This window comes from Glycine soja, chromosome 9 (genome assembly GCF_004193775.1).
Source record: "Glycine soja cultivar W05 chromosome 9, ASM419377v2, whole genome shotgun sequence".
In the NCBI taxonomy this organism is placed as follows: domain Eukaryota; kingdom Viridiplantae; phylum Streptophyta; class Magnoliopsida; order Fabales; family Fabaceae; genus Glycine; species Glycine soja.
The window spans coordinates 978964-1002992 of NC_041010.1; the positions used below are offsets into that span (position 1 = coordinate 978964).

The 24029-nt window shown below is 35.1% G+C and overlaps 4 protein-coding genes and 1 non-coding gene across 5 annotated transcripts; 1 reads left to right on the top strand and 4 right to left on the bottom strand.

Moving 5' to 3' along the window:
* Positions 1-488: 488 nt before the first annotated feature.
* LOC114367044 (pentatricopeptide repeat-containing protein At4g16390, chloroplastic-like) lies at positions 489-3813 on the bottom strand. Its single transcript, XM_028324129.1, has one exon. It carries the CDS (start codon positions 3703-3705, stop codon positions 631-633), a length of 3075 nt encoding a protein of 1024 aa, XP_028179930.1. The 5' UTR covers positions 3706-3813; the 3' UTR covers positions 489-630.
* A 589-nt stretch (positions 3814-4402) lies between these two features.
* Positions 4403-7698, bottom strand: LOC114367045 (pentatricopeptide repeat-containing protein At4g16390, chloroplastic-like). The gene has a single exon (XM_028324130.1). It carries the CDS (start codon positions 7625-7627, stop codon positions 4574-4576), a length of 3054 nt encoding a protein of 1017 aa, XP_028179931.1. The 5' UTR covers positions 7628-7698; the 3' UTR covers positions 4403-4573.
* A 654-nt stretch (positions 7699-8352) lies between these two features.
* LOC114367046 (pentatricopeptide repeat-containing protein At4g16390, chloroplastic-like) lies at positions 8353-10749 on the bottom strand. The gene has a single exon (XM_028324131.1). The coding sequence runs from the start codon at positions 10616-10618 to the stop codon at positions 8501-8503; it is 2118 nt and encodes a 705-aa protein (XP_028179932.1). The 5' UTR covers positions 10619-10749; the 3' UTR covers positions 8353-8500.
* Positions 10750-11799: 1050 nt separating this feature from the next.
* Positions 11800-11902, top strand: LOC114369046. The gene has a single exon (XR_003657508.1). It is a non-coding gene; the product is annotated as a U6 spliceosomal RNA (small nuclear RNA).
* A 6655-nt stretch (positions 11903-18557) lies between these two features.
* On the bottom strand, positions 18558-20337 carry LOC114367864 (pollen-specific leucine-rich repeat extensin-like protein 1). Its single transcript, XM_028325094.1, has 3 exons — positions 19978-20337; positions 19641-19722; positions 18558-19465 (listed from the first exon to the last, which is right to left on the bottom strand). Exons 1-3 carry the CDS (start codon positions 19987-19989, stop codon positions 18834-18836), a joined length of 726 nt encoding a protein of 241 aa, XP_028180895.1. The 5' UTR covers positions 19990-20337; the 3' UTR covers positions 18558-18833.
* Positions 20338-24029: the final 3692 nt, after the last annotated feature.

The window sequence follows — 24029 nt, forward strand, 5'->3', positions numbered from 1 at the left end:
ACTTCTTATTAACCTGATTGATTAATGCTGGGGTGAGTGATATGTAAGTTCAAGTAATTTATAGGAGAGGAAAAAAGGTTTTCATGTTTTCATTCAAAAATATTTTTATAGTATTATTCCATTACACAAATAATTTTGTACGACTAATTATTATAAAAATCTATAAATTTATCATAGGTTTAATTTCTTTTACTCTTAAAATTAATACCAAAATTAATTTCTGATCAATTGAAATTATAAAATCTTTTACATTTACAATACATATCCATTAATCTATTAAAGAAAAATACTAACATTTCTTTTTCTAGATATTTACATACCAAAACAATGTTCGCAGAATAATTTCCAGTTGCCTTGGTGGCTCTTTGCTCATTCTAATGTCAATAGAGCTCTTCAATTCCAATACTACAATATTCGTCCTAGGTAAAAATTTAGAAGGACTAGAAAATACTATTAAATTAATAATAGAAAATAAAATTAAAATCATGTGTTCATAATCATACTTGTATTTCTTCACACGAAGTTCTGTACAATCATATACAGTACAAAATTTCTACAAAACGAATAGGAAAATGCCAAAAACATTAGCATGGCACATCGTTTCTCAAACAATATTATCGATACTTAAGGTCATTGTTGGAAGTTGGAACACGTAAAACCATAGAGTTCAAAGTTCAAATCAGCAATTGAACCTCTAGACTCCAGCCATGATTTGGCAGCAGCCTTTGTAACCAAAAACCAGCCAGCCTTAGCCTCATGAAATGGAGCATGGAGTTCCTTCAAATGTGATTCAAATACACCAGCTAAGCCTTTTTCTGAATACTTAAGTTTTCCTTTCCCAGTATTAATTCCAAGTAGTGGAGGAAGGTCCTCCCCTGATTCCAATGCCTTAGACAACTCATTGATCCAAACATGTAATGCAGTCATAGCAGCACCAACCGAGAGCTCTTTCAGATGCAAAGACCACTGAGTTTGGGATTTGGATTGGATATTTGGATATATCTCAAGCACCAGTCCTAAATCCAGAAGGTCACATGCTCTTTCAGGCACATTCAGTTTGACACAAAGATCAATTAGACAATTGCACAAAGGCATCTTTACTTTGGCATCAATTGAATTAAGAAATTCTGATGCTTCCTTTTTAAAATCCCCGTCACCCTCCTCCTCCACCAAATATTTTACCACAGAACCAAGCTTTGTGTTAGCCTTTTCAATGCAATCTGTTAGCTTACCATACTCTTCTTTTGGTGTTTGAGTCAGAACATTTAGAAGAGAACAGCAGAAGTGATCATTTGGAACAATACCCAAATCCAGAAGTTGCTTAAATACCTTCACAACATCATCAGTTCGCTTAGCTTTCCCATAGCAATGGACAAGTGATGTCAGAACAAAAATAGTAGGTTGAAATCCAGATTGGATCATTTCATTCAACATCCCTTCTGCCTCTGAAACTTTACCACTGCGGGAATACATGGTAATCATGGATGAAAATGTCCAACTGTCAGGCTGGCAAGTCCCAGAACTTTTCATTTCATAAAAAATTTCAGCTGCTCTATCTGTGTAGCCAACATCAGCACACATAGCTAAAAGCTTGTTATAAAGATCTGCAGTCATATCCATTCCATTCCCCTTCATTTCCTTATAAACACCAAGAGCCTCTTCACTACAATGTGCTATAGTATAGACTTCCAAAAGACATGCATATGTTATAAAATCTGGTGAAACTCCATTACTTTTCATCTCTTTATATATAGCCTTGGCCTGTCGGTGCTTCTGAGCTTTCAACATGGCACCCAACAGAGTGTTATATGTCACCACATTAGGCTTCGCACCAAGAACTTTCATTTCTTGGTAGACTTTCAAGCATTTATCATAATTTCCTGCCATGCTATACATCTTAATCAATGCTGAGAACGTTGCTGCATCAAGGCACCATTTCTCTGCTATTGCACGATCATATAGGCTCACAGCCTTGTCAACATTATTAGAAAGTGCATAAGCATATACCATGGCCGAGCATGTGATGCCATCAGGTTCATACCCAAAGCCAGACATCTTTTCAAACAACTCGACAGGCTTATTAGCACAGTTAACCATAGTTGAAAATGTAAAGTTATTAGGTTTTACCCCTCTTTGAAGCATTTCGTCGAACAACTTCTTTGCTCCTTCAAAATCCCTATACTTCCTAAACAAATTCAGGACCGCATTGTAAAAAATCAACTCCTTATCTATAGTGAAATTAATCCTGTTCAGGAAGTATTTAAGAACAAAGGATGCAGTGTTGGGATTTACCATCCTATTGAGAATAAATATAACATCTCCTTCTGAAACCATGTCCCCTATACCCTTCAAAATTGTGGAGACCTGTTGCTCCCATGGATTGCTTGATTCCAAAGACTCGGTGAGTTTGAGATGAGAACTGTACATGTTGATCAAGCACGAGTATGTAAAATTGTCTGGCTGGCAAGTCCATGAACTTTTCATGTCTTTAAAGATTTCAACAGCTTCATCCATGCAACCAACATCAGCACACATTTCAAAAAGCAAGTTATAAAGAAATACATCAACATTAATTCTCTTTTCCTTCATTTCCTTATAAACTCTCAGCGCATCCTCATGACACCGTGCTTTACAATAGGCTTCTAAAAGAGCTGCATAGGTAGGCCAATTGGGTGAAAATCCATTACTTATCATCTCCTCATATATAGCCTTGGTGTCCCCGGCTCTCTTAGCTCTCCCCATGACATTCAACAGAGTGTCATAAGTTTCCTTGATAGGCTTGGCACCAAGAACCTTCATATCATTGTAAACTCTTAAACATCCATCAAAATCGTCAAACTTCCCAAACATCTTAATCAATGCCAAGAATGCTGCCGTATCAACTCGCCATTTCTCTGTTTTTGCATGATCATACAGTTTCAAAGCCATATCAGCATTCCAACTACACGCATAAGCATGAATCATAAAGGATGTTACACCGGCATCAGGTTGAACCCCAAAGGAGGGCATTTTCTCAAAAAACTCAATAGCCTTGTACGGCAAAGAAAACATGGAAGCAGAGCTAATTATAGTTGAAAACGTAATGAGATTTGGGTTGACCCCTCTTTGAAGCATTTCATCAAACACCTTCTCTTCACCTTCGAAATCCCTTACCGCCCTAAACAGCTTGAGGGTGACGTTGTAGAGAACAACGTGCCTAGAGGGTTTAATCTTCTGCGTGAAGTAGTAGTTAACAGCGAGGAGTGCAGTGTAGGGATTGACCATGGAATTGAGAATAACGACGGCATCGGATTCGAAAACTTTGTCCCCCAAAACTTGAAGGATTTGAGAGACGCGTTGCTGGGTGGGGTTGCAGGAGTCGAGAGACTTGGCGAGTTTGGTGAGAGATGAAGACCTGGCGTGATAGGGATTCTTCCAAAGGTGTTTGACTCTGGGGCTTTTGGGATTGACCCAGATGGAAGTTTTGGATAAAGACGAAGACTTTGCATCTGGGTCTTGTGGAGTGTAGGTGGCTTGGACTTGGAGAAGCGTTTTGGGATTATGAGATAAAGGGAAGGTGGGAAGTTTGAAATGGCGGGAAAAGCAAGAGAAGGAAATAGAAGTGGTGATGGGTTTACGGTAATGGAAGGCAGAAGAACAAGGAGGAGAAGAAGAAGAAGAAGAAGAAGATGATGATGATGAGCAGATAAGGTAAGATTGAGCCATTTTCCTTCCCTCTCTCTAAGACTGTATATACGTATAACGCTCGAGAAAATTGATGAACAAAATGTAAACTGACTGATTGATGAACAAACATAAGTGCAAATTGTTTTTTTTTTTTTCCTGCTGAATATGATTAATTCACTTTCTCGACGTGATCATGGATAAATTATTGGACTAGTTCAAGAAAATACAATCCCTTAAACATTAGTTTTTTTTTATTGATATAAATTAAAAGATAAATATAAAAAATTTATAATAATTTACATATTCTATTTATCCAATTGAATTAAACTTTTTCGTATATTAGTTTAATTTCTATTAACATGTTTATGTTTAGAGAAACAAAATAAGAATTTAATTAAGTTTGGGAATTGAAATAATACATCCGAAAAAGATTTCCTTAATTCCAAAAACTAATATGAAAATGTGTTATACTTTCTTTTTTTTTGGTTAGGAATGTGTTATTCTTTCTGGAACCAAAATCATTCTATTTAAAATAAACATGAACAATGACAAACCAAAAAATTTCCAGTTATTTACATTTTTTCCTGTAACAAACTTATATCAAAACAATGTTCGCCGAATAAGTTTCAGTTGCCTTGGTTCTTTGATAATTCCAATGTAAATAGAGCTTTTCAATAGCCAATACGATATTCGCCCTAGGAGTAACAATTTCAAAGGACTAGCAAATAGTATCAAATTAAGATCAAGATTAAATTAATATTAGAAAATAGTATTAAAATCATGTTTTCCTACTTGTATTCACGCGAAGTTTCATACATAAATATACAGTACAAAATTTCCGCAAAAGGAATAGGAATATGCCAAAAAGATTAACATGGCACATGTTCCTAAAACAACACTATCAATACTAAAGGACCATTGTTGGAACACCTAAAACCAGAGAGTTCAAACCAGCAATTGATTCGGTTGAATCCCTAGACTCCAGCCATGATTTGGCTGCAGCCTTTGTAACCAAAAACCAGCCAGCCTTAGACTCATGAAATGGAGCATTGAGTTCCTTCAAATGTGATTCAAATACACTAGCCAAGCCTTTGTCTGAATACTTGTGTTTTCCTTGCCCAGTATTAATTCCAAGTAGTGGAGGAAGGTCCTCCCCTGATTCCAATGCCTTAGACAAGTCATTAATCCAAACATGTAATGCAGTCATGGCAGCTCCAACTGAGAGTTCTTTCAGATGCAAAGACCACTGAGTTTGGGATTTGAACTGGATATTTGTATATATCTCAAGCATGAGTCCTAAATCCAGAAGGTCACGTGCTCTTTCAGGCACATTCAGCTTGACACAAAGATCAATTAGACAATTGCATAAAGGCTTCTTTACTTCAGCATCAATTGAATTTAAAAGTTCTAATGCTTCCTTTCTAAAGGCTTCATCACCCTCCAGCTCTTCCATCAAATATCTTACCACAGTCCCAAGCTTTGTATTAGCCTTCTCAATGCAATCTGTTAGCTTACCAAGCTCTTCTTTTGGTGTTTGAGTCAGAACATTTAGAAGAGAACAGCAGAAGTGATCATTTGGAACAATGCCCAAATCCAGGAGCTGTTTAAATATCTTCACAACATCATCAGTTCGCTTTGCTTTTCCATAGCAGCAGATGAGTGATGTCATAACAAAAATAGTAGGTTGAAATCCAGATTGGATCATTTCATTCAACATCCCTTCTGCCTCTGAAACTTTACCACTGCGGGAATACATGGTAATCATGGATGAAAATGTCCAACTGTCAGGCTGGCAAGTCCCAGAACTTTTCATTTCATAAAAAATTTCAGATGCTCTATCTGTGTAGCCAACATCAGCACACATAGCTAAAAGCTTGTTATAAAGATCTGCAGTTATATCCATTCCATTCCCCTTCATTTCCTTATAAACACCAAGAGCCTCTTCACTACATTGTGCTCTAGTATAAACTTCCAAAAGTGATGCATATGTTATAAAATCTGGTGAAACTCCATTACTTTTCATCTCTTTATATATAGCTTTGGCCTGTCGGTGCTTCTTAGATCTCAACAAGGCACCCAACAGAGTGTTATATGTCACCACATTAGGCTTCACACCAACAACCTTCATTTCTTGGTAGACTTCTAAGCATTTATCATACTTTCCTGCCATGCTATACATCTTAATCAATGTTGAGAATGTTACTGCATCAAGGCTCCATTTCTCAGCTTTTGCACGATCATATAGGTTCACAGCCTTGTCAACATTATTAGTACGTGCATAAGCATATACCATGGCTGAGCATGTGACACCATCAGGTTCACACCCAAAGTGAGACATCTTTTCAAATAACACCACAGCCTTATTAGGCAAACCAGACACGCTAGCACAGTTAACCAAAGTTGAAAATGTAATGTTGTCAGGTTTTACTCCTCTTTGAAGCATTTCATCAAACAACTTCTCTGCTCCTTGAAAATCCCTAGACTTCCTAAACAAATTCATGACCACATTGTAAAGAATCACCTCTTTATCTCTAGTGAAATTAATCATGTTCTGAAAGTATCTAAGAACAAAGGATGCAGTGTTGCGATCCACCATCCTATTGAGAATAAATATAATATCTCCTTCTGAAACATCGTCCCCCAGACCCTTTAAAATTGCAGAGACCTGTTGCTCCCATGGATTGCTCGACTCCAAAGACTCGATGAGTTTGAGATGAGAACTGTACATATTGATCAAGCATGAGTAAGTGAAATTGTCTGGCTGGCAAGTCCCCGAACGTTTCATGTTTTCAAAGATTTCAACAGCTTCATCCATGCAACCAACATCAGCACACATGTCAAAAAGCAAGTTATATAAAAATAAATTCACATCCATTCCCTTTTTCTTCATTTCATTATAAACTCCCAGCGCATCCTCAGGAAATCGTGCTTTGCAATAGGCTTGTAAAAGAGCTGCATGGGTAGGCCAATTGGGTGAAAATCCATTACTTATCATCTCCTCATATATAGCCTTGGCATCCAAGGCCCTCTTAGCTCTCCCCATGGCATACAACAGAGCGTTATAAGTTACCATGTTAGGCTTCGCACCAAGAACCTTCATATCATTGTAAACACTTAGACACCCATCAAAATTCTCCAACATCCCACACATCTTAATCAATGCAGAGAACGCCGCAGTATCAACCCGCCATTTCTCCGCTTTTGCACGACCATACAGTTTCAAAGCCATGTCAGCATTCCCACTATGCGCATAAGCATGAATCATAAAGGAGGCTACACTCGCATCAGGTTCAACCCCGAAGGAGGGCATTTTCTCAAACCACTCCATAGCCTTATCTGGCAAGGAACACACGGAAGCAGAGCTAATTATAGTTGAAAACGTAATGAGATTTGGCTCGACCCCTCTTTGAAGCATTTCATCAAACAGCTTCTCTGAACCTTCAAAATCCTTTACCTCCCTCAACACCTTCAGGGTAACGTTGTAAAGAACAACGTGCTTACCGGGGCTAATCTTTTGCTGGAAGTACTTAAGGGCGAGAAGTGCAGTGTTGGGATTAGCCATCGTATTGAGAATAAACACAGCGTCGCGTTCTGCAACATTGTTCCCCAAAACGTTGAGGATTTCAGAGACGTGTTCCTCGGTGGGGTTGCACGAGTCCAGTGACTTGGCGAGCTTGGTGAGAGATGATGACCTGGCATGAGGGGAATTCTGCTGAAGCTGTTTGGCTCTGGGGCTTCTGGGATTGACCCAGAAGGATTTTTTGGATAAAGATGGAGACTTTGCATCTGGGTCGTCGAGTTTTGCGGCGTCTTGGAGAGTGTTGAAGGGTTGGAAGGAGAAGCGTGGGGCGTGGAGAAGGGTTTTGGAATGAGAAGGGATGATGGTGAAGAAGGGTATGCGATAATGGGATGAGAAGGAAGAAGCTGAACGGGAAGAGCAAAGAGGGTAAGGCTGAGCCATTTTCCCTCTGTCTGTTACTGTCTGAGTATACCACACCGATAGAATTGTTGGAGACAGTTGATATTTTTTTTTTTTTTATCCCAAGTCTGGAACACGCTTGCAAGATTTACATACACTTGAGCAATAAAAAAATAAATAAATTACCAATTTCGTCTCTAAAGTACTTATTTTTGTAAAGTTAATAAAGAATTACTCTGTCACATAATCTAGTTTTTTTTAATAAAAGATTAACGTGATAATGAATTAATTTTTAAAAGACTGATTCGGTGTTAATTTTTTAAAAGAATTTATATGGTAATATTTTAGATTTAGATTTTAATGTACTAATTTAACCACTATTTTTTTAAAAATAATAATAATAATATGGGAACGCATGTGATTTGGTCAAGCCTTCTTAGTCTAAGACTCACTGAATTTACTTCTCCTTGATGAGAATGGCAGTGATTACCTTAGTCCAAACTGTGCGGGATGTCCTCCTTCATTTTACTTCTAGATGTAGTTTCTACCCCGCCTCTATGGTGAGATTGTCTCAGAGTAGGTAGTAGAGGTAATTTTTGAAAAATTAATATGGTGGAAGTGTTATTGTTCATTTCATTTAGTTCAGGCAGAAAATTTAATATATTGGTATGGGAATGCTCTATATATATATATATATATATATTAAACAATAGAAATTTAGCCGCTACACTGGATACTAGTATCAGCTCTTCATTTACCCTACAAGATAACCAGAATTTTAATACTATATATACCTATATTGAACTTTTTTTAGGGGATACTTATATTGAACTTACTAAATACTAATACAAAATTTCCACAAAAGAAAAAGAAAATTGCATAAAAATAACATGGCATATCATTCTTAAAACAACCCTATTGATACTGAAGCGCCACTGTTGAAGCACCTGAAACCTGAGAGTTCAAATCATCAATTGTTTCAGCTGAACCCCTAGACTCCAGCCATGATTTGGCCGCCTCCTTTGTAACCAAAAACCAGCCAGCCTTATCTGGAGCCTGATGGAACGGAGCATTGAGTTCCCTCAAATGTGATTCAAATACACTAGCCAAACCTTTGTCTGAATACTTGTGTTTTCCCTGTCCAGTATTAACTCCAAGCAGTGGTGGAAGGTCTTCCCATGATTCCAATGCCTTAGACAAGTCATTTATCCAAACATGTAATGCGGTTATAGCAGCTCCAACTGAGAGTTTCTTCAAATGCAAAGACCACTGGGTTTCAGATCTGGATTGTATATTTTTATATATCTCAAGCATCAGTCCAAGGTCCAGAACGTCACGTGCTCTGTTCGGCGCATTCAGGCTGACACAAAGATCAATTAGACAATTGCATAACGGCTTTTTTACCTTAAAATCAATTGAATTAAGAAGTTCTGATGCTTCCTTTCTAAAATCTCCATCACCCTCCTGCCCTTCCACCAAATATCTTACCACAGAACCAAGCCTTGTATTAGCCTTCTCAATGCAGTCTGTTAGCTTACCAAACTCTTCTTTTGGTGTTTGAGTCATAACATTCAGAAGACAACAGCAGAAGTAAACATCTGGAACAATGCCCAAATCCAAGAGTTGCTTAAAAATCTTCACAACATCATCAGTTTGCTTAGCTCTCCCATAGCACTGGACAAGTGATGTCAGAACATAAATAGTTGGCTGAAATCCAGATTGGATCATTTCATTCAACATTCCTTCTGCTTCTGAAACCTTCCCATTGCAGGAATATACAGTAATTAAGGATGAAAATGTCAAGCTGTCAGGCTGACAAGTCCCAGAACTTTTCATGTCTTCAAAAATTTCAACAGCTTCCTCTATGCAACCAACATCAGCACACATATCTAATAGCCTGTTATAAAGATCCACAGTCATATCCATTCCATTCCCCTTCATTTCCTTATAAACACTGAGAGCATCTTCCCTATATTGTGCTCCAGCATAGATTCGCAAAAGAGTAGCATAGGTTATAAAATCCGGTGAAACCCCATTACTTATCATCTCTTTATATACATTCTTGGCCTGCCAAGACTTCTTAGATCTGAACAAGCTACCCAGCAGAGTGTTATACGTCACCACAGTAGGCTTCACACCGAGAACCTTCATTTCTCCGAAAATTCTCAAGCATTCAACATAGTTCCCTAACACGCCATACATCTTAATCAACGTCGAGAATGTTGACGCATCAAGGCTCCACTTCTCAGCCTTTGCACGACCATACAAGCTCAAAGCCATATCAACATTATTAGTTTGCGCATAAGCAGACACCATAGCCGAGCACGTCATGGCGTCAGGTTCACACCCGAAGCTCGGCATCTTCTTAAACCACTCCACGGCCTTATCGGGCAAGGCACACATCCTAGCAGAGTTTATCAAAGTCGAAAATGTAATGTTATCAGGTTTGACCCCTCTCTGAAGCATTTCATCGAACAGCTTCTCTGCACCTTCAAAATCCCTGGACTTCCTAAACGCCTTAAGAGTAGCATTGTAGAGAATCACCTCTTTGTCTGTGGAGGGTTTAATCTTGTCCCGGAAGTGACCGAGAACAAAGGGTGCGGTTTCGGGGTTCGTCATCTTATCGAGAATGAACACAGCGTCGCGCTCTGAAACGTTGTCACGGAGACCCTTGAGGATCGTGGACACGTGTTGCGCGCTGGGGGTGCACGAGTTCAACGACTCGGTGAGTCTGGCGAGGTAGCTGTACCTGGCGCTGGGCGATTTCGGTTGGAGGTGTTTGGCTCGGGGGCTGTTGGGATTGACCCAGATGCGGGTTTTGGATAAAGATAAAGAATTTGCATCTGGGTCGTGAGAAGCAGCGTCTTGATGCAGCGCCTGAGAGGCTTTGGAGTGAAGCGAGAGGGATTTGTGGGAGGAAGCGGCGTTTGGGAATTTGAAATTGCGCAGAGAAAATGAAGAAGAGATTGAGGTGGAAACATAATGGCGATCGTGGAAAAGAGAAGAGTGGGAAGCGCAAATGCACGAAGCCATTTTTGCTTTGTTCTTCTCACATAGACTGATACTGAGATGTGTTGCGCTAAATGTTTTTGGTTGCGCCCTGCGGGTGCGCGGGCACGGACGTATTTTTGGCGGCGTTGAGCGAGAAAGAGGACTGAATCATTTGAATATAATGTTTTTCTATTTTTAATTCAACATAGTAGAAAATTATTATACTTTCATTTAATAAATATTTTTTTCAATAGATAGATATTTGACGGAAAAAAAAGGAGATGAAATATTTTTTTTTAAATCTTTCGTTCTAATTATATTTTTATCCACATGATTCAAACTTATAATCTTATTTAAGATGACTAATAATATTTAAATCAACGATTTATTGTAAAAAAAAATATATTTCTTATTTGAGAAAGAGAGAAATTATACAAAGATAAATCCATAAAATAAATAATAAAAAATTAATTTAGTTAAAGAAATATAATTAATTAATATTCTAATTTATACAATATACAATATAAATATTTGTATTCTTTGATGCTGCGAATGAATTCGGCTTTGACGCAGTTTGTAACAAAGATAATATGTATTTATACACATTATAGTATTTTTTAAAATAAAATTAGTACTAATAACATTATAAAATATTATTCATAAATTATAAAAAAAATTGAATTAATATTCTCATATATTTTTACTAAAATGTACTAGATTGGGGTTAAAAAATTAGCAAATGAAAAAATATAATACCTTAAGAGAATTGTAAGTGTGCTTTTATATATTTAAAATTAATATATTTTGAAATGTTAAAATATAAAAGAAAATTCAATGTAAATTAAAAATAAATAAATGTTTAATAAAGATAAATTTTAAAACATAAAAGAAAATGTCTAACAAGAGGATTAAGATCCTGTGCTCTTAAATTTTTAGGTGTTGAAATCTTAGCCATACAAAATATATTTTATTAAAACCAAGCATGAAAAAAGTCACTAAAGAGCTATATAACTCATGCAGCTAGAAATGAAGTGAAGGGAATCCAGTTTGTTCTCAGTCGAAAGAGTGTCTATCTTTGTTCTTTTCTGCAACCGAGTTAAGCAAAATGGGAATGCGAGGTATCTTCCTTTCGTTAGGGGAGCACCAGATGCATAGTTAGTCCCACATTGATGAATATAACAAGAGCTTCACAGAATATATAGCCCAGGCCACAGTAAAAGCTTGTCCCTTCGGGGACATCTGATAAAATTGGAACGATACAGAGAAGATTAGCATGGCCCCTGCGCAAGGATGACACGCACAAATCGAGAAATGGTCCAAATTTTTTTTTCCATGTTCCTTCTTTCAATATTTTCAGACATTCTGGTTAAGATTGAAAGCCTTCTTTGTCTAACAGCAATTAATGATAGACAATAAGAGAATCCTTTTCTGCGGCAAAATGTAGAATGCGAATACATAAAATTTTATTATTGTTAAAAGTTATACGAGTAATCATGAATAAGAGGGACATGCCCTTTGGGGTGGGTTTTCAGCTCAATTAGAGTCCAAGTTTTGGTTTTATTGAACATATTTTGTGGGATTTTCTCTGCACAGGCAGTCGAGGCCTCTCTGCAGTAAGTGCTCACTTTGAAAACATAATTATTCATTTGTGTCTCTTCTTTTGTGTATTTCATATAACCCTTTAACAATTTCTTATTGCCTATTTGATGTTTTCCTGCCCAATTTTGAATTCTCAAAACACAAGAATTGTGTGTGCTACATATGATAGGAAGATGGATAATTTCATTTTAGTGAATTTCAATGATGAAAACTGAAAAGAACTTCATACATAATAAAGGAACATGAAAGAATAGAAAAATAGAATAAAACACTAAATACTTCAGCTTTCCCTTGTCCAATAAAATTAATGAGGCTAGACAGTAGTAGCACAGAGAAACTGATATTGGCAGGGAAGAGAATAAGGAACATGGGATAGAGAATGGAAGTTAGAAAGCTTCCAATTCTAACAGAAATATTTTGCTTGATGCAGATATGATCCCTTTCGAAATTAACTTTTGACATAGCATGATCAGTGATAGGTGCTTTCCAGAGTTTCTTAGAGAGTGAACCTTCCTTCCTTGGAAATATAATGTGCCTTGAGAGTTGTATACACTATGACTCTCCTTTCCTCCTCCACTTGAACCACTTGTCATTCTAGAGTTAGGGGTTGGCATTACAAGCTAAAAATTTGGTCCCAAAATCTGACGTATGTATGAAAAATATTTGTATGCTACCATCCATTGTGGACTAGTTTAATTTGCAAGATGATGATGTTCATATACAACATCTTCCATCACCCATGAGTTTGGTTCAAAAAGATGTTCCCTAGCTACTGGATGTTAGAAAATGATTTCTGAAGTGATGGACTTCCATTTATTTAATTAAAAAAAATGGTTGCATGGTAACTTGAACTTGACGTGTACTAGAATCCATTTTTGTGATCAATAGATATTGGAAATCACATGAGGGCGCTTGAATAATATATCCTAGTTATATGAATCTATGATGGGTAGAACCATTGTGACTTCTCATGAAACAATAGGTCTCCTCATCTCTTTCTCTTAAATATACGTCTTGGGACATATGTTATTGAATTAAAGTTTCGAAGTATCATTTTTCCCATCTATCTTGAGAAAGATCCTACTCCAAATTCTTGATATTCAAACCATTTTTGAAAGTCAGAATATTATGTTTTCAAAAGGTATGCACCATTTTTTTTCTTCTAATTATTTGATGTTCTAAATTCATGCTTCATGATCCAATTCTTGAATAATTAATGCTGTTTGAGTTTGTTAATGTCCTAAATTATCAAGACTGTGTACTCTTCCCATTCTTCCAATTCATGGATATGGATCATAACAGAAGGCCTTACATCCTTCATGGAAGTGGAAATGTTTCTGTATGTAAATGGTTTCACATATTGTAATACTGGATACTTCATATTCATGAATCATGAATACACTTGATGCAGTACATGTTGCTCCTTCAATATCAAAGTGTTACAATGACTAGCATATTCTTACTATCATGCATCTGTGCAGTAACGAAGGGAAATTAAGATAAAGGTTGAGGACTTGAGGTACAACATAAATAGGATGGGTTTCTTATGATACCAGTGTATTAACTCTTCAATTGAATTTGTTTATGATGGCCTATGAGCTTTCCACCCCTGGAAATAACATGTCAATTCGAAAAACATTGACCCCTCTTGGATTGGATCAATCGAACCAAATCATACTACTTATCGTGCAAAGGTGAATTTTATTTACAAATTTGTTTTTGCTTTAAATTAAGGTATTTTTTTTCTTCACTTTATCAAGTTTGATGGAAATCTAATGAATTACCTGCAATTGGAGTTTTAGACACCTGCAGAATTACAGATTTCTCAATGTGGCATCAAAATTCTTAGTTTTTTATATTGTTATGATATTCATTATCATACTGATTGTCGAAACATATTTCATTTCGTATCAATGTTATTGTTTATAACAGTGGCATATTCACCTTGTGTGTCATAATTCAAGACAATTTGAAGTCTATTGAATATAAGGGCAACATATATGCAATTTTCAGAGTTTTAGAATCATACCTTCGCTTAGTGAAATTTAACTTATGTCTGATGGAGGCATTTACATAACAAATGTAACCTCATTCATTTGATCCATTCGATCTTAGTTAGAAGTTAATACACATGTTTACTCCTTTTCTACAAGTTAGAATTGGTATTATGATGTGCTCCTTTTGTTTGCAGGATACGAGGAGCTTGACTTTGGTGTATCATTTTGGATTTGCTCACCTATGGTTTAAGGGTCTCACCTAATATATCATGTTTCGTTACTTTGTCTTGTAATGTGAATCAGCATGAAGAAAACTAACACCTGGCTGGTACTTAAACAGTTTAGACAAAGAGCATTCCAAGCTGCTGCAACTCAAATATGAATGAGGGTAGTTGCACGAATGATTAGATCTTGATACTTCCAATTTAGCTTTGATTTTACAATTTTTTTCCCTTTAATGCAAATTCTTTTGCAATCTTTTAAAGCAAACATTCCACGCATATTGTTACTTGGCCTCTCGATTTTCTTTACACTGTTTCTTGTTGATTGGAGTAGGTTACTAGGACACAATGATAGTATGACTTGATTTTAGGACCATTTTTTTTTTAACCAAGGACTATTGTTAGTGTTGAATTACCATGGCAGTTATAATGCAACACGTATATAGATTCTTTGTTAAGTTCAAATGTTCAATTGATGACATACATATAACTACAACTAATCAATTACCCGTTTTCATTGCAGTATTTTCTGTTGTTTTGATGCTTCAGTTGTAGCATTTCTACTTTATTAGTTAACTGATCTGAGGGGATGGGAACTAGCCAAACCTGATAACTAGCTCGGTATCTGAAATAATGTTTTTGAAACAATTGGACGGTAACATAATTCTTTTTTTTTTTTATGTAAGAGGTTATTTCAGTTTTGACTAATTCAACTTGATTTGGGTTAAGATTGGATGGGAGAGACTTTTTCATTCACAAGACTTGAAAAGTGATTTTAATTAACATAATGTTTGCTTAAAAAAAAAAAAGGAAGAAATGGAGAAATTATGATATAATTTGAGATCGTGTGAAATGGAATAAATTCTATGTGACACGTGAAAATTAGATAGGATCACTTGATTTTGAATTATATAATTTTTTTTAGAGAATGACAAAAAAAATGATAAACACACAGACATATTAATTGAGAAAAGTTAAGAATAGTATGATAAACACTCAAAAATATTAATCTAGAGAATAAAAGTAAATAAGTTTTCAAAATAATTTTTTTATAAATTTGTTTCTCTTCCCTTTAATTTACTTAATATTGGAAGGGGAAAAAAAGTGGAAGGAAAGGAATATTAATCCTCTCATTTCCTCATCCCATCTCCTCCAACGAAAATTATAAAAATCACTCTCTTTCATTAGTGTCGGTTCGCATGAATTTCAACGAAACTAAAAATTTAAATTAAAAGAAAATCATCTGAAAATAATAAATTTAAAAATTATAAAAATATTTATGCATATATAATTAATTACGTATAATACTAAAGAATATAAATATACAAATACAATTTATTTAAATTAACTATACATATTTTTATAATTTCAAATATTTTATAAATATTTTATTTATATAAAAAAATATGATTTGATTTAAAAATATTAGTGCACCCTTATATAATAAATTCAACTCTTCACTTTTGAAATGGAATGATTCTGTGCATGTATTTTTCTCTCATATACACCCACACCTCTTCTTCATTTTATAATACATGTATAGCTTCTAAACTTTCATAAATATTTTTTCTGAATAAATTGAATAAATATTTTATTCAATTTTAATTTTAATTTTTTTTGAAATATTTAAAAATCATATTGGAATAAGTAATAACCTTATTTAATTAAAATAATTTTTAAAACTAAAATTTTGGATATTTTTATTTTTATTTAAGTTATACTTATATTCTTAATAAAATGTTTTTTAACAATTAAAATACTTTTCAAAATTTATATATTTTACAAATATAACACATGATACTTGTTAGTTGTTACTTCTTACACAATTTACATGGCAATTGCTTGTTATGTTAACAACGTGACGGTGCCGACACGATTCTTGGCTCTGGCTTAGTAGACTTGAGATAGTTTGGGATCACATGCTATTAAGTGTTAATAACTCTGAGCACTAGTTTACCACTTTACTTAAATTTTAGCCATTTTAATTAACATATCTGTCCAAAGCATGTGATGATGCTGGTGGAAGAAGAAGGTGACAATTTTTGGTGGCATTGTAGCTTGGAAAGAATTTGGAAAGAAATAATGATGATGCCTAAACATTAAGATGACCCCATAATTGAGTTTTGGTTCCTTATGGTGGGTATACGTATTATTTATTATTTATACATTATTGTATGACCTCATCATGCATCACATGATTAATTAATAGAGACCCCATTTTCCGCAGCAGATTGCTACTTGGCCTTTGTTGTGTAATATTCCACTTTTCATTCATGTTTTCAACTCGATCGACGTTACGTCTATGATAATTCAACTTTTTTTTTTTCGATTTGGTAAAAAAGCTACTATATTTTTACGGGATTGAAACGTATTCTATTATCGAACGACAATTCTAATCAAGGAAGAAAGAACAGAGAAAATAAATTATGTGAACTTTGGTACAACAAACTAGGAAAGAAAAACTATTGAATAATTGAAGCCAGAGTTGTGTTGATCGAATTGCATTAAATTCTGTGAAATTATTAATAACATAAACTAATATATTATATTTAGTTGAAAGCAACTTTTGTATAAAAAATGTAGATTGTCAAGCTCAGGTCCCTTTCTAAATTTATCTTCTGCAACAAGAAATTAAACTTTTTCTTCTAATATTACATTCAACGTCTTTTTATCAAGAGGCTAAATTAACGCGGTTGACAAAGTAAAGTAGAAGAAAAAGAAAAGAGAGAGAGTTAAGAGTGAAATTATTTTTTAATTGTTTGATAGAAGAGAAAATGAAAGAATAGGTGATGTTTGATTTGGTTTAAGTCTTGTTTTCATTTTTAAAGAAAATTAAAAATAAGAGTAAAAATACATTTGTTTAAAAATTACATTAATAAATATTTTTTCTAAACAGATTTCTTAAAATTGAAAATAACAAATAAAATTTTTCAGACTTTTTTTTTGAAGAATGAAAAAATGGTAATACCTTTACATATTTTCTAAATTTTAAAATTTTGAAAATAAAAATTATTTTCATCAAATGAAAATAAAAACAGAAAAGAAACACTTCTCAAATCAAGCGTGACCTAAACTTTCTCTTCTTATATTGAACAGAATTAAGAGAAATTAAAGAAATATATATTTATAAAATGGCATAATTTTTGTTAGCAAACATAAAATATAATAAAAACATAACATATGCTCTCAATAACAAAAAGAATCTAGTCAAGACATAAGATAAATTAAAATAATAATAATAATTAAAAATCAATTACTACTTAAAATAAAATAAAATTAGCAATACAAATTATCTCAAGAGTATTTATTCACACACTCCCCTTTTTTTTGTAACCTGGGAAGAAATAAATTTTAGCATGGACCACAAAAACTTATTTTCCTTCTTTGTTTATATGATATCCAAATCAGGAGAAACACTTCCTTCCCATTCTTTTATTTTCTTTGTAACCAAAAATAGAATAATTGCATAAATGTCGATAGATCACCCCTTGGCCCTTGATAGCCATGATCTAATTTAACTTCGGTATGTATTATTTTTATTCTATAAATACCTTGAAAACTTTTACTTTTGTGAAAAAAAACTTCATTCATACATCACATTTTATTATCTGGTTGTGCTCGTTCAAATTCTGTTCAGGTTCATGGATTTAATCGGGTGGGAAAAGTAGAAACTATGGGCAAAGGAAAAAAAATCATGGTTGTCAATTTGTCATCATTGTCTTTATGAGGTCATTGATTATTGATCAATAACTACTAAAGCTTCTCAACAACAACTAAAAAAAAAACTACTAAACCATGACACAATTAACCAACACCAATTCAAATTTATCTACCGAACAATATGCGATAAGGCAATTTAGCTGCTGCTACCTTCCCAAGTCCCAACCAATATTCTCATAGCAAATTAAATCATATAATGTAAAGAACTCTTAACAACTGATATAGATCAATGTGTTTGTTTTATCTATGCAATTATATAAAAAAAAATGTACGAAAAAGAATATATTAAATAATGTAAACTGCTTCCTTATTATGTATGACCTTACCCACTAAAAAGTACTGGTGGGTGATTTTTTATTTTTTTTGTTGGTTAGAAAGTTAATTACTTTCAACAAAATCAATCTAAAAAGGCAAATCCAATCCACTGAGTAGTCAGAAGATTCCTTGTTGGTAAAGAAACTTTATTTTATTAACTCATGGAACGAAAAAAAAAAAACATCACTGCAGTATAGCATTTATAACCATTGATTAAATAACCTTATTTTTCTTTTCCCCCCTCATTGTTTTTTTTTTCTCTCGTCGAATTTTAAATAACAAAAACAGAGAAATACTAGCTCATTGGATTGAACGTGATTAAACATGATGATAATTGAGAGAAATTGTGAATGGCCACCATCATTTACAGATCCCAACAATAATGCAACGCCGTGGATGTAATTGTCACATAATTGTGCATCCTTGTGGATTCTCTTCGCTGAAATATTGATCACAACGGTTCCCATAACAGGGTCTGCCTCCACTGTAACTATCGTAAACGGGCCTTGCATAGTAACCGTCGTAACAGAGCATGGGCCCACCGTACTCGTAGCCAGGCCCAACGGGCCTGCCTCCGTAGCACGGAGGAGGAGCATAGAGCATCCCAACTGGGACCGCCATCGGTGCCGCTATATGTGGCTGCACAGGTAACGGCGCGGGTGTTGGCTTATCCTTGGGCTTCTCGGGCCCGGGCTTAGGCTTCTCCCCACCGTCCTTCTTTTTTTCGGGCTCTTCCTTGGGCTTCTCGCCACCACCGTCCTTCTTTTTCTCGGGCTCGGTCTTGGGCTTTTCGGCTTTGGGAGGGTCTGCTTTAGGCTTCTCTGGGTCTTTCTTTTTCTCGGGCTCGGCCTTGGGTTTCTCGGCCTCCTTCTTCTCGGGCCCGGCGGGCTTGGGCTTGGGCGGTTCCAGTATCTCAATGCTTTTGATTGAGCCTCCACCTTTGTAGCAAAGCTTGTCTCTTATCTTCTCTGGGCTGCAACACACCACTGTGATGAACACAATGTTTTCCTTCTCATCGAACTTCTGGTCCCGAATTTCTCTTGTTCACAAAATTTCAACACCCAAAAATTAACTCAATTTGATACCCTCTTAATTTTTAACTCCAAATAAATGCATGCAAATTGAAAAAAAAAAAATCATTTCACAATTCTGATTCTAATATATATAAAATTACATGCATGAAAAAAAAAAGCAAGGGGTGATGGCACTCACGAGGGTACTTGCCGAGAAGTTTCTTAACCTTCTTGTAGCATTTCTCACACTCAAGATCAACCTTGAGTTTCATGATGGTCACCTGAATTAATGTGTTCAACAAAACCACCCATTAGAATTATTGCACACTATGTATCCAAAGTGAACCAAACTCATGATTGTGGCATAGAATAGAAGAATGGCATCATCATTTGGTTATGTTACAAGCAGAAGAATTGAAATCACATTTTCATTATGTAAACAAGGACAATAAATAATGGACATTAATCCAAAAGGGTATGTTTTGGAGATAGAAATTAAAGAGTGATAATTCAGATGACAATTGAAAGCTGTGTACCTTTTCAGCCATGGTTTTGTGGATAAGAGATGAGATCTGAGGCTCAGGTGTAATGCAGACAAAAGTGATGAGAGCAAACCAACACAGAGGGAAAGTGACAGAAAAGCAAAACTTAAGAAGGCATTAGCACACCACGTTCACCAATCAAACTCCAACACGTAGTCCCACAAAGTTGAATTTCATGCTAAGGTTGTATTTACACTTGAGGGTGGCCAGAACCGAAGAATGTGTCTAATGTCTATGCTGTTAAATACTTATAGTAACACACAAGATTGGATTGATGATGGCTTCGCAACTCAGCACATAGCTTCTATAACTCCCATGTGCTGTTTTGGTTGACACGCCAAATCTTGTTGACTCAATGCACCTTCCTCAATCCCTATAAATACTAATCAATTAAATGCCTACAAAATACTTACCATGATTATTTTTCAATATTTTTATTCATGTTTGCATTATGGTTTTTATGAGTTTTGTTGTGTGCAATAATGATCATGCACTACCGCATGCCGACCGTACACGTGTCTCAACGCATAGTGTCTCACTAGCATCTACTCTAATGAACCAAACCATCTACTACTATATGATGTCAGGATCCTATAATATTTGTACTAGTATACCGAAGAGATCATGATCCATTCATTGGTCACTAATGAATATAGACCAAACTATCGATGTTTTTAATGTTGTTTGGAGGGTGAATTGAATTGAGTAAAGCAACCAATATCTAATTAATTGGTTGTAGATGAAGTAGGAGTTGATGAGACTCGAGGACTGTGGTCCGAATTTGTGGACTCTAATGATTCCACATTTTTCTTTGAGGTAGTGAAAGCTAATCATAGTCTCTAACCGAATCTGATGGGTGCTAGTTGCAACTTGTGTTAACGCGGTTTGATCATGAAGATATATATGGTTTTTTTAGCTGGAGGTTACACTATTAATTGGACCCTTTTCTCTATACATGACACCTCCCCATCTTTTTCTTTCGGTTGTCATTTTTTTTTTTTTTTGAGTTTGGCGATTGTATTTTTCTCTCATTTTGTTTGTTTCTGGTTGATAAAATGCTCCATCTAGGGTCACACGAAACATGATGTTTTTGGTTACAACCTCTCAAATTATTACACACTATGAAACATGCATACATGATGCTTAAAATACTTGTCGTGATAGATTGGTCATTGGATGTCCATAAGATAATGATCGGTTTAAATGGTATCGGCGTGGGTTCAGATGATTTTAGCGTCATCCAAAATCTTGTTTGGTAGATAGTCTTTTTTATGGAATTTTTTTATGCTTAAACAATGGTTAATGAATTACAGATTTACAGCACGTACAGTAAAATTATTGAACTTTTAAAATAAACTCTAGATTAATTTTAAGGCAACTGGTGTAGAATGTTCATCTCGATTTTCTATGTCACATATTACATTCAATTTTCTAGGAATAGATTTCAATGTTAAAAATAATCATTTTTTTTTACTAATGTTGATTTTGAATTCAATTATCATGTCTAATCAAAATATGAATTGTGTAAACTATTGCATATTTAGCTAGAGTTTAACAAGCATGTAAAGTAAATGTTTTTATACTGTTAAAAAATTTAAAATAATATTTGATAAAAAATTAAAATAATTATCATTAATAAATTTATCAGACGATTTGTAATTTGGATGTGAATAAATTTTATTCATTTAGTTGACCAATTATTTGGCTCCCAAACTTTTTTATTCGAGCTCCTACAACAGCAATATGAGGTAATTTCCTGAAAAATTTGTAATATAGCTTGATAATAACCATAGGCAATGGTATCGAACAAGTCTCATAAGCCCTAACACAAATAAAATGAAGGCTTTTGCTAAACACACTCAATATTTACTTATACACCTCCTTCTATGTCCCTTCACTCCCTTGTACTCTCTTTCAGTTCGTATCTATTTGTTCTCGTTTCTATGTTTGCATCATATCAATGTCGTGAGGCTTCCAAAATCGTCATCCAAGACGGTGTTCTACTATTTTCTCTTTTTCCATCAACCCCTTTGGACCTCCATATGCCATCATGGGCGACGACGTTTGTCTTTGAAAATTAAAACCCAAAACTAATTCAAGCAAAAAATATTAACTTGTGAATTTGTTCAACTTCCCAAGAGCAGAGATCTTAGAAAGAAACTGAGAGAAACCATCACGTGGAGGGGGTTTTCCAGGATCGTGAGTTCCGAAGCTGGAAGGAGAATCGATGAAGCAAGATGTGCCAATGATGGTAATGGGGATTAGCATCTCTTGCAACGCCAAATCGGAGAGGTCACCTGATGCCAAAAAAAGCTTGACCCTTATACTCAGCGTCGTCGCCGTAGCGAATGAGAGAGAGAGAAGAGGAAGAAGCAGTGGACGTACCCTTTCGATCTCCAACTTCACCCTCTTCATCAGATGTGCTCATCGTCGACAAGGAACTTCACTGCAAGTGGAGACAATGACAACAACAAATCTGAGATTATATTGAGGGACTCCGCGCTCGAAGTTCTCTCTCTTTCATCTATGTTTGGCTAGGGTTCTTGATGCAATCCTACCCCACAAGGACATTGGATAGAAAACTCCAAGTAGATTGGGCTAGAGATGCAAGAAAAGACCCTAGGGTTTTTATGAGCCTTAGGGTAGATTTCGGGCCCATAGGCTAAGTATGAGCTCACTTATCTTTGTAAATATTAGATTAATGTTTCATTATTTTTGAGCCTTGTATTTAGGGCTCTATAATGTAGGTAGGGTACCCTAGAAATATAGGATTTTTCAGCCCTTGTATTTTAGGGCACCTAGACTAGTTTTTGTATTAGGGGTAATTTTGTAATTTCACATGCACTAAGTGTATTAGGGGTAGTTTTACATCAGTTCTATTCTTCACTTGTTTATTCTGAAATCTAAGATTGTTTTGAGAATTGTTTTTTGACTTGTTTGTTTGTCGGGAATAATCAGTATAAAATACAAACTTGGTTTATCATTGGATTATTTTGTGGCATGAATTTGGAGAGATCAATGTTGGACTGAAAAGATTGGGAGGGGTGGGGGTTTGAGAATTAAGGGATTATTCATCATCATAAATCCCAGGTTGACTTTTAGAGAGAGAAACATCACAGCTAGTGACGGCTTTACCTCTTGTAAGGGTGGTTCACCATGGACATCAAAGACGGGGGTTTAAGTTTTGTCTTCTGTTGTAGGGAGAAGGGGGTGTAATAATTTTCCTAAAAAGAAAAAGAAAGGATATACTTGGAAAAAAAGAAGTGGAAGGGGGTGTAAAAATATAAATAGGAGGTGTGTTTAGGATAAGCTTAATTGAATCCGACCATGTTGCATTGCTGATGATCAGAAAACCAAAAATTGACTACCTTAATCTGCTATACAAAAAGTAGGTTGGGCCTTTGTCAACCTTTCAATGGCTTTAGGTATATTTACCTCCCAAAATTAATTACTATACCCCCCTTATATTTTTATATATTTTATTACTAAAATGTTCTTTATAGAAAAATAATATATATATTTACCCCCTTATATTCTTTATTTTTTAAACCCTGTTACTTCATCCTTATAATAATGATTCTTTAAACTCTATTACCCTCGATGATTCGTGTTTGGTTTCTACTCAACGTCAAATCCAATTGCAATATGCCTCATCTCTCTTTTTCATTCTTCTAGAATTTTTAAGAGCATTATTGCAATTTTTTCTACATCATCAAAAGTCCTGGTGTACATAATTCGATCAACAAACTTCATTACGGGCATTATAATGTGTTGTTATGTGTGAGATTTCTCTCTCGCGCGTCTATCCAAAAGCTTGACTTTATTCACGGTAATTAAGATGTTGGCTCATCAGTGATTTTTTAACTGTGTTGGTAATAGGTTCCTGCACAATAATAGTATATTCTTTAGTCATGATAACTGATAAGAACCTTTTTGAATGAAGATGTCCTCAATTAAAATTTAATAACATGAATCCTTTTTCCCCAAAACTCTCGAGAATCCTTTTCCTGCGACATCAGCTATGTTATGTCGTGACAAACAATGGC

Excerpts from the sequence above, each read along its gene's own strand:
- LOC114367044 (XM_028324129.1), bottom strand. The coding sequence starts at position 3,705 with ATGGCTCAATCTTACCTTATCTGCTCATCATCATCATCTTCTTCTTCT.
- LOC114367045 (XM_028324130.1), bottom strand. The coding sequence starts at position 7,627 with ATGGCTCAGCCTTACCCTCTTTGCTCTTCCCGTTCAGCTTCTTCCTTC.
- LOC114367046 (XM_028324131.1), bottom strand. The coding sequence starts at position 10,618 with ATGGCTTCGTGCATTTGCGCTTCCCACTCTTCTCTTTTCCACGATCGC.
- LOC114367864 (XM_028325094.1), bottom strand. Across the intron at positions 19,466-19,640 it reads ACTTCTCGGCAAGTACCCTC|AAATTCGGGACCAGAAGTTC; the intron begins GTGAGTGCCATC and ends TGTGAACAAGAG.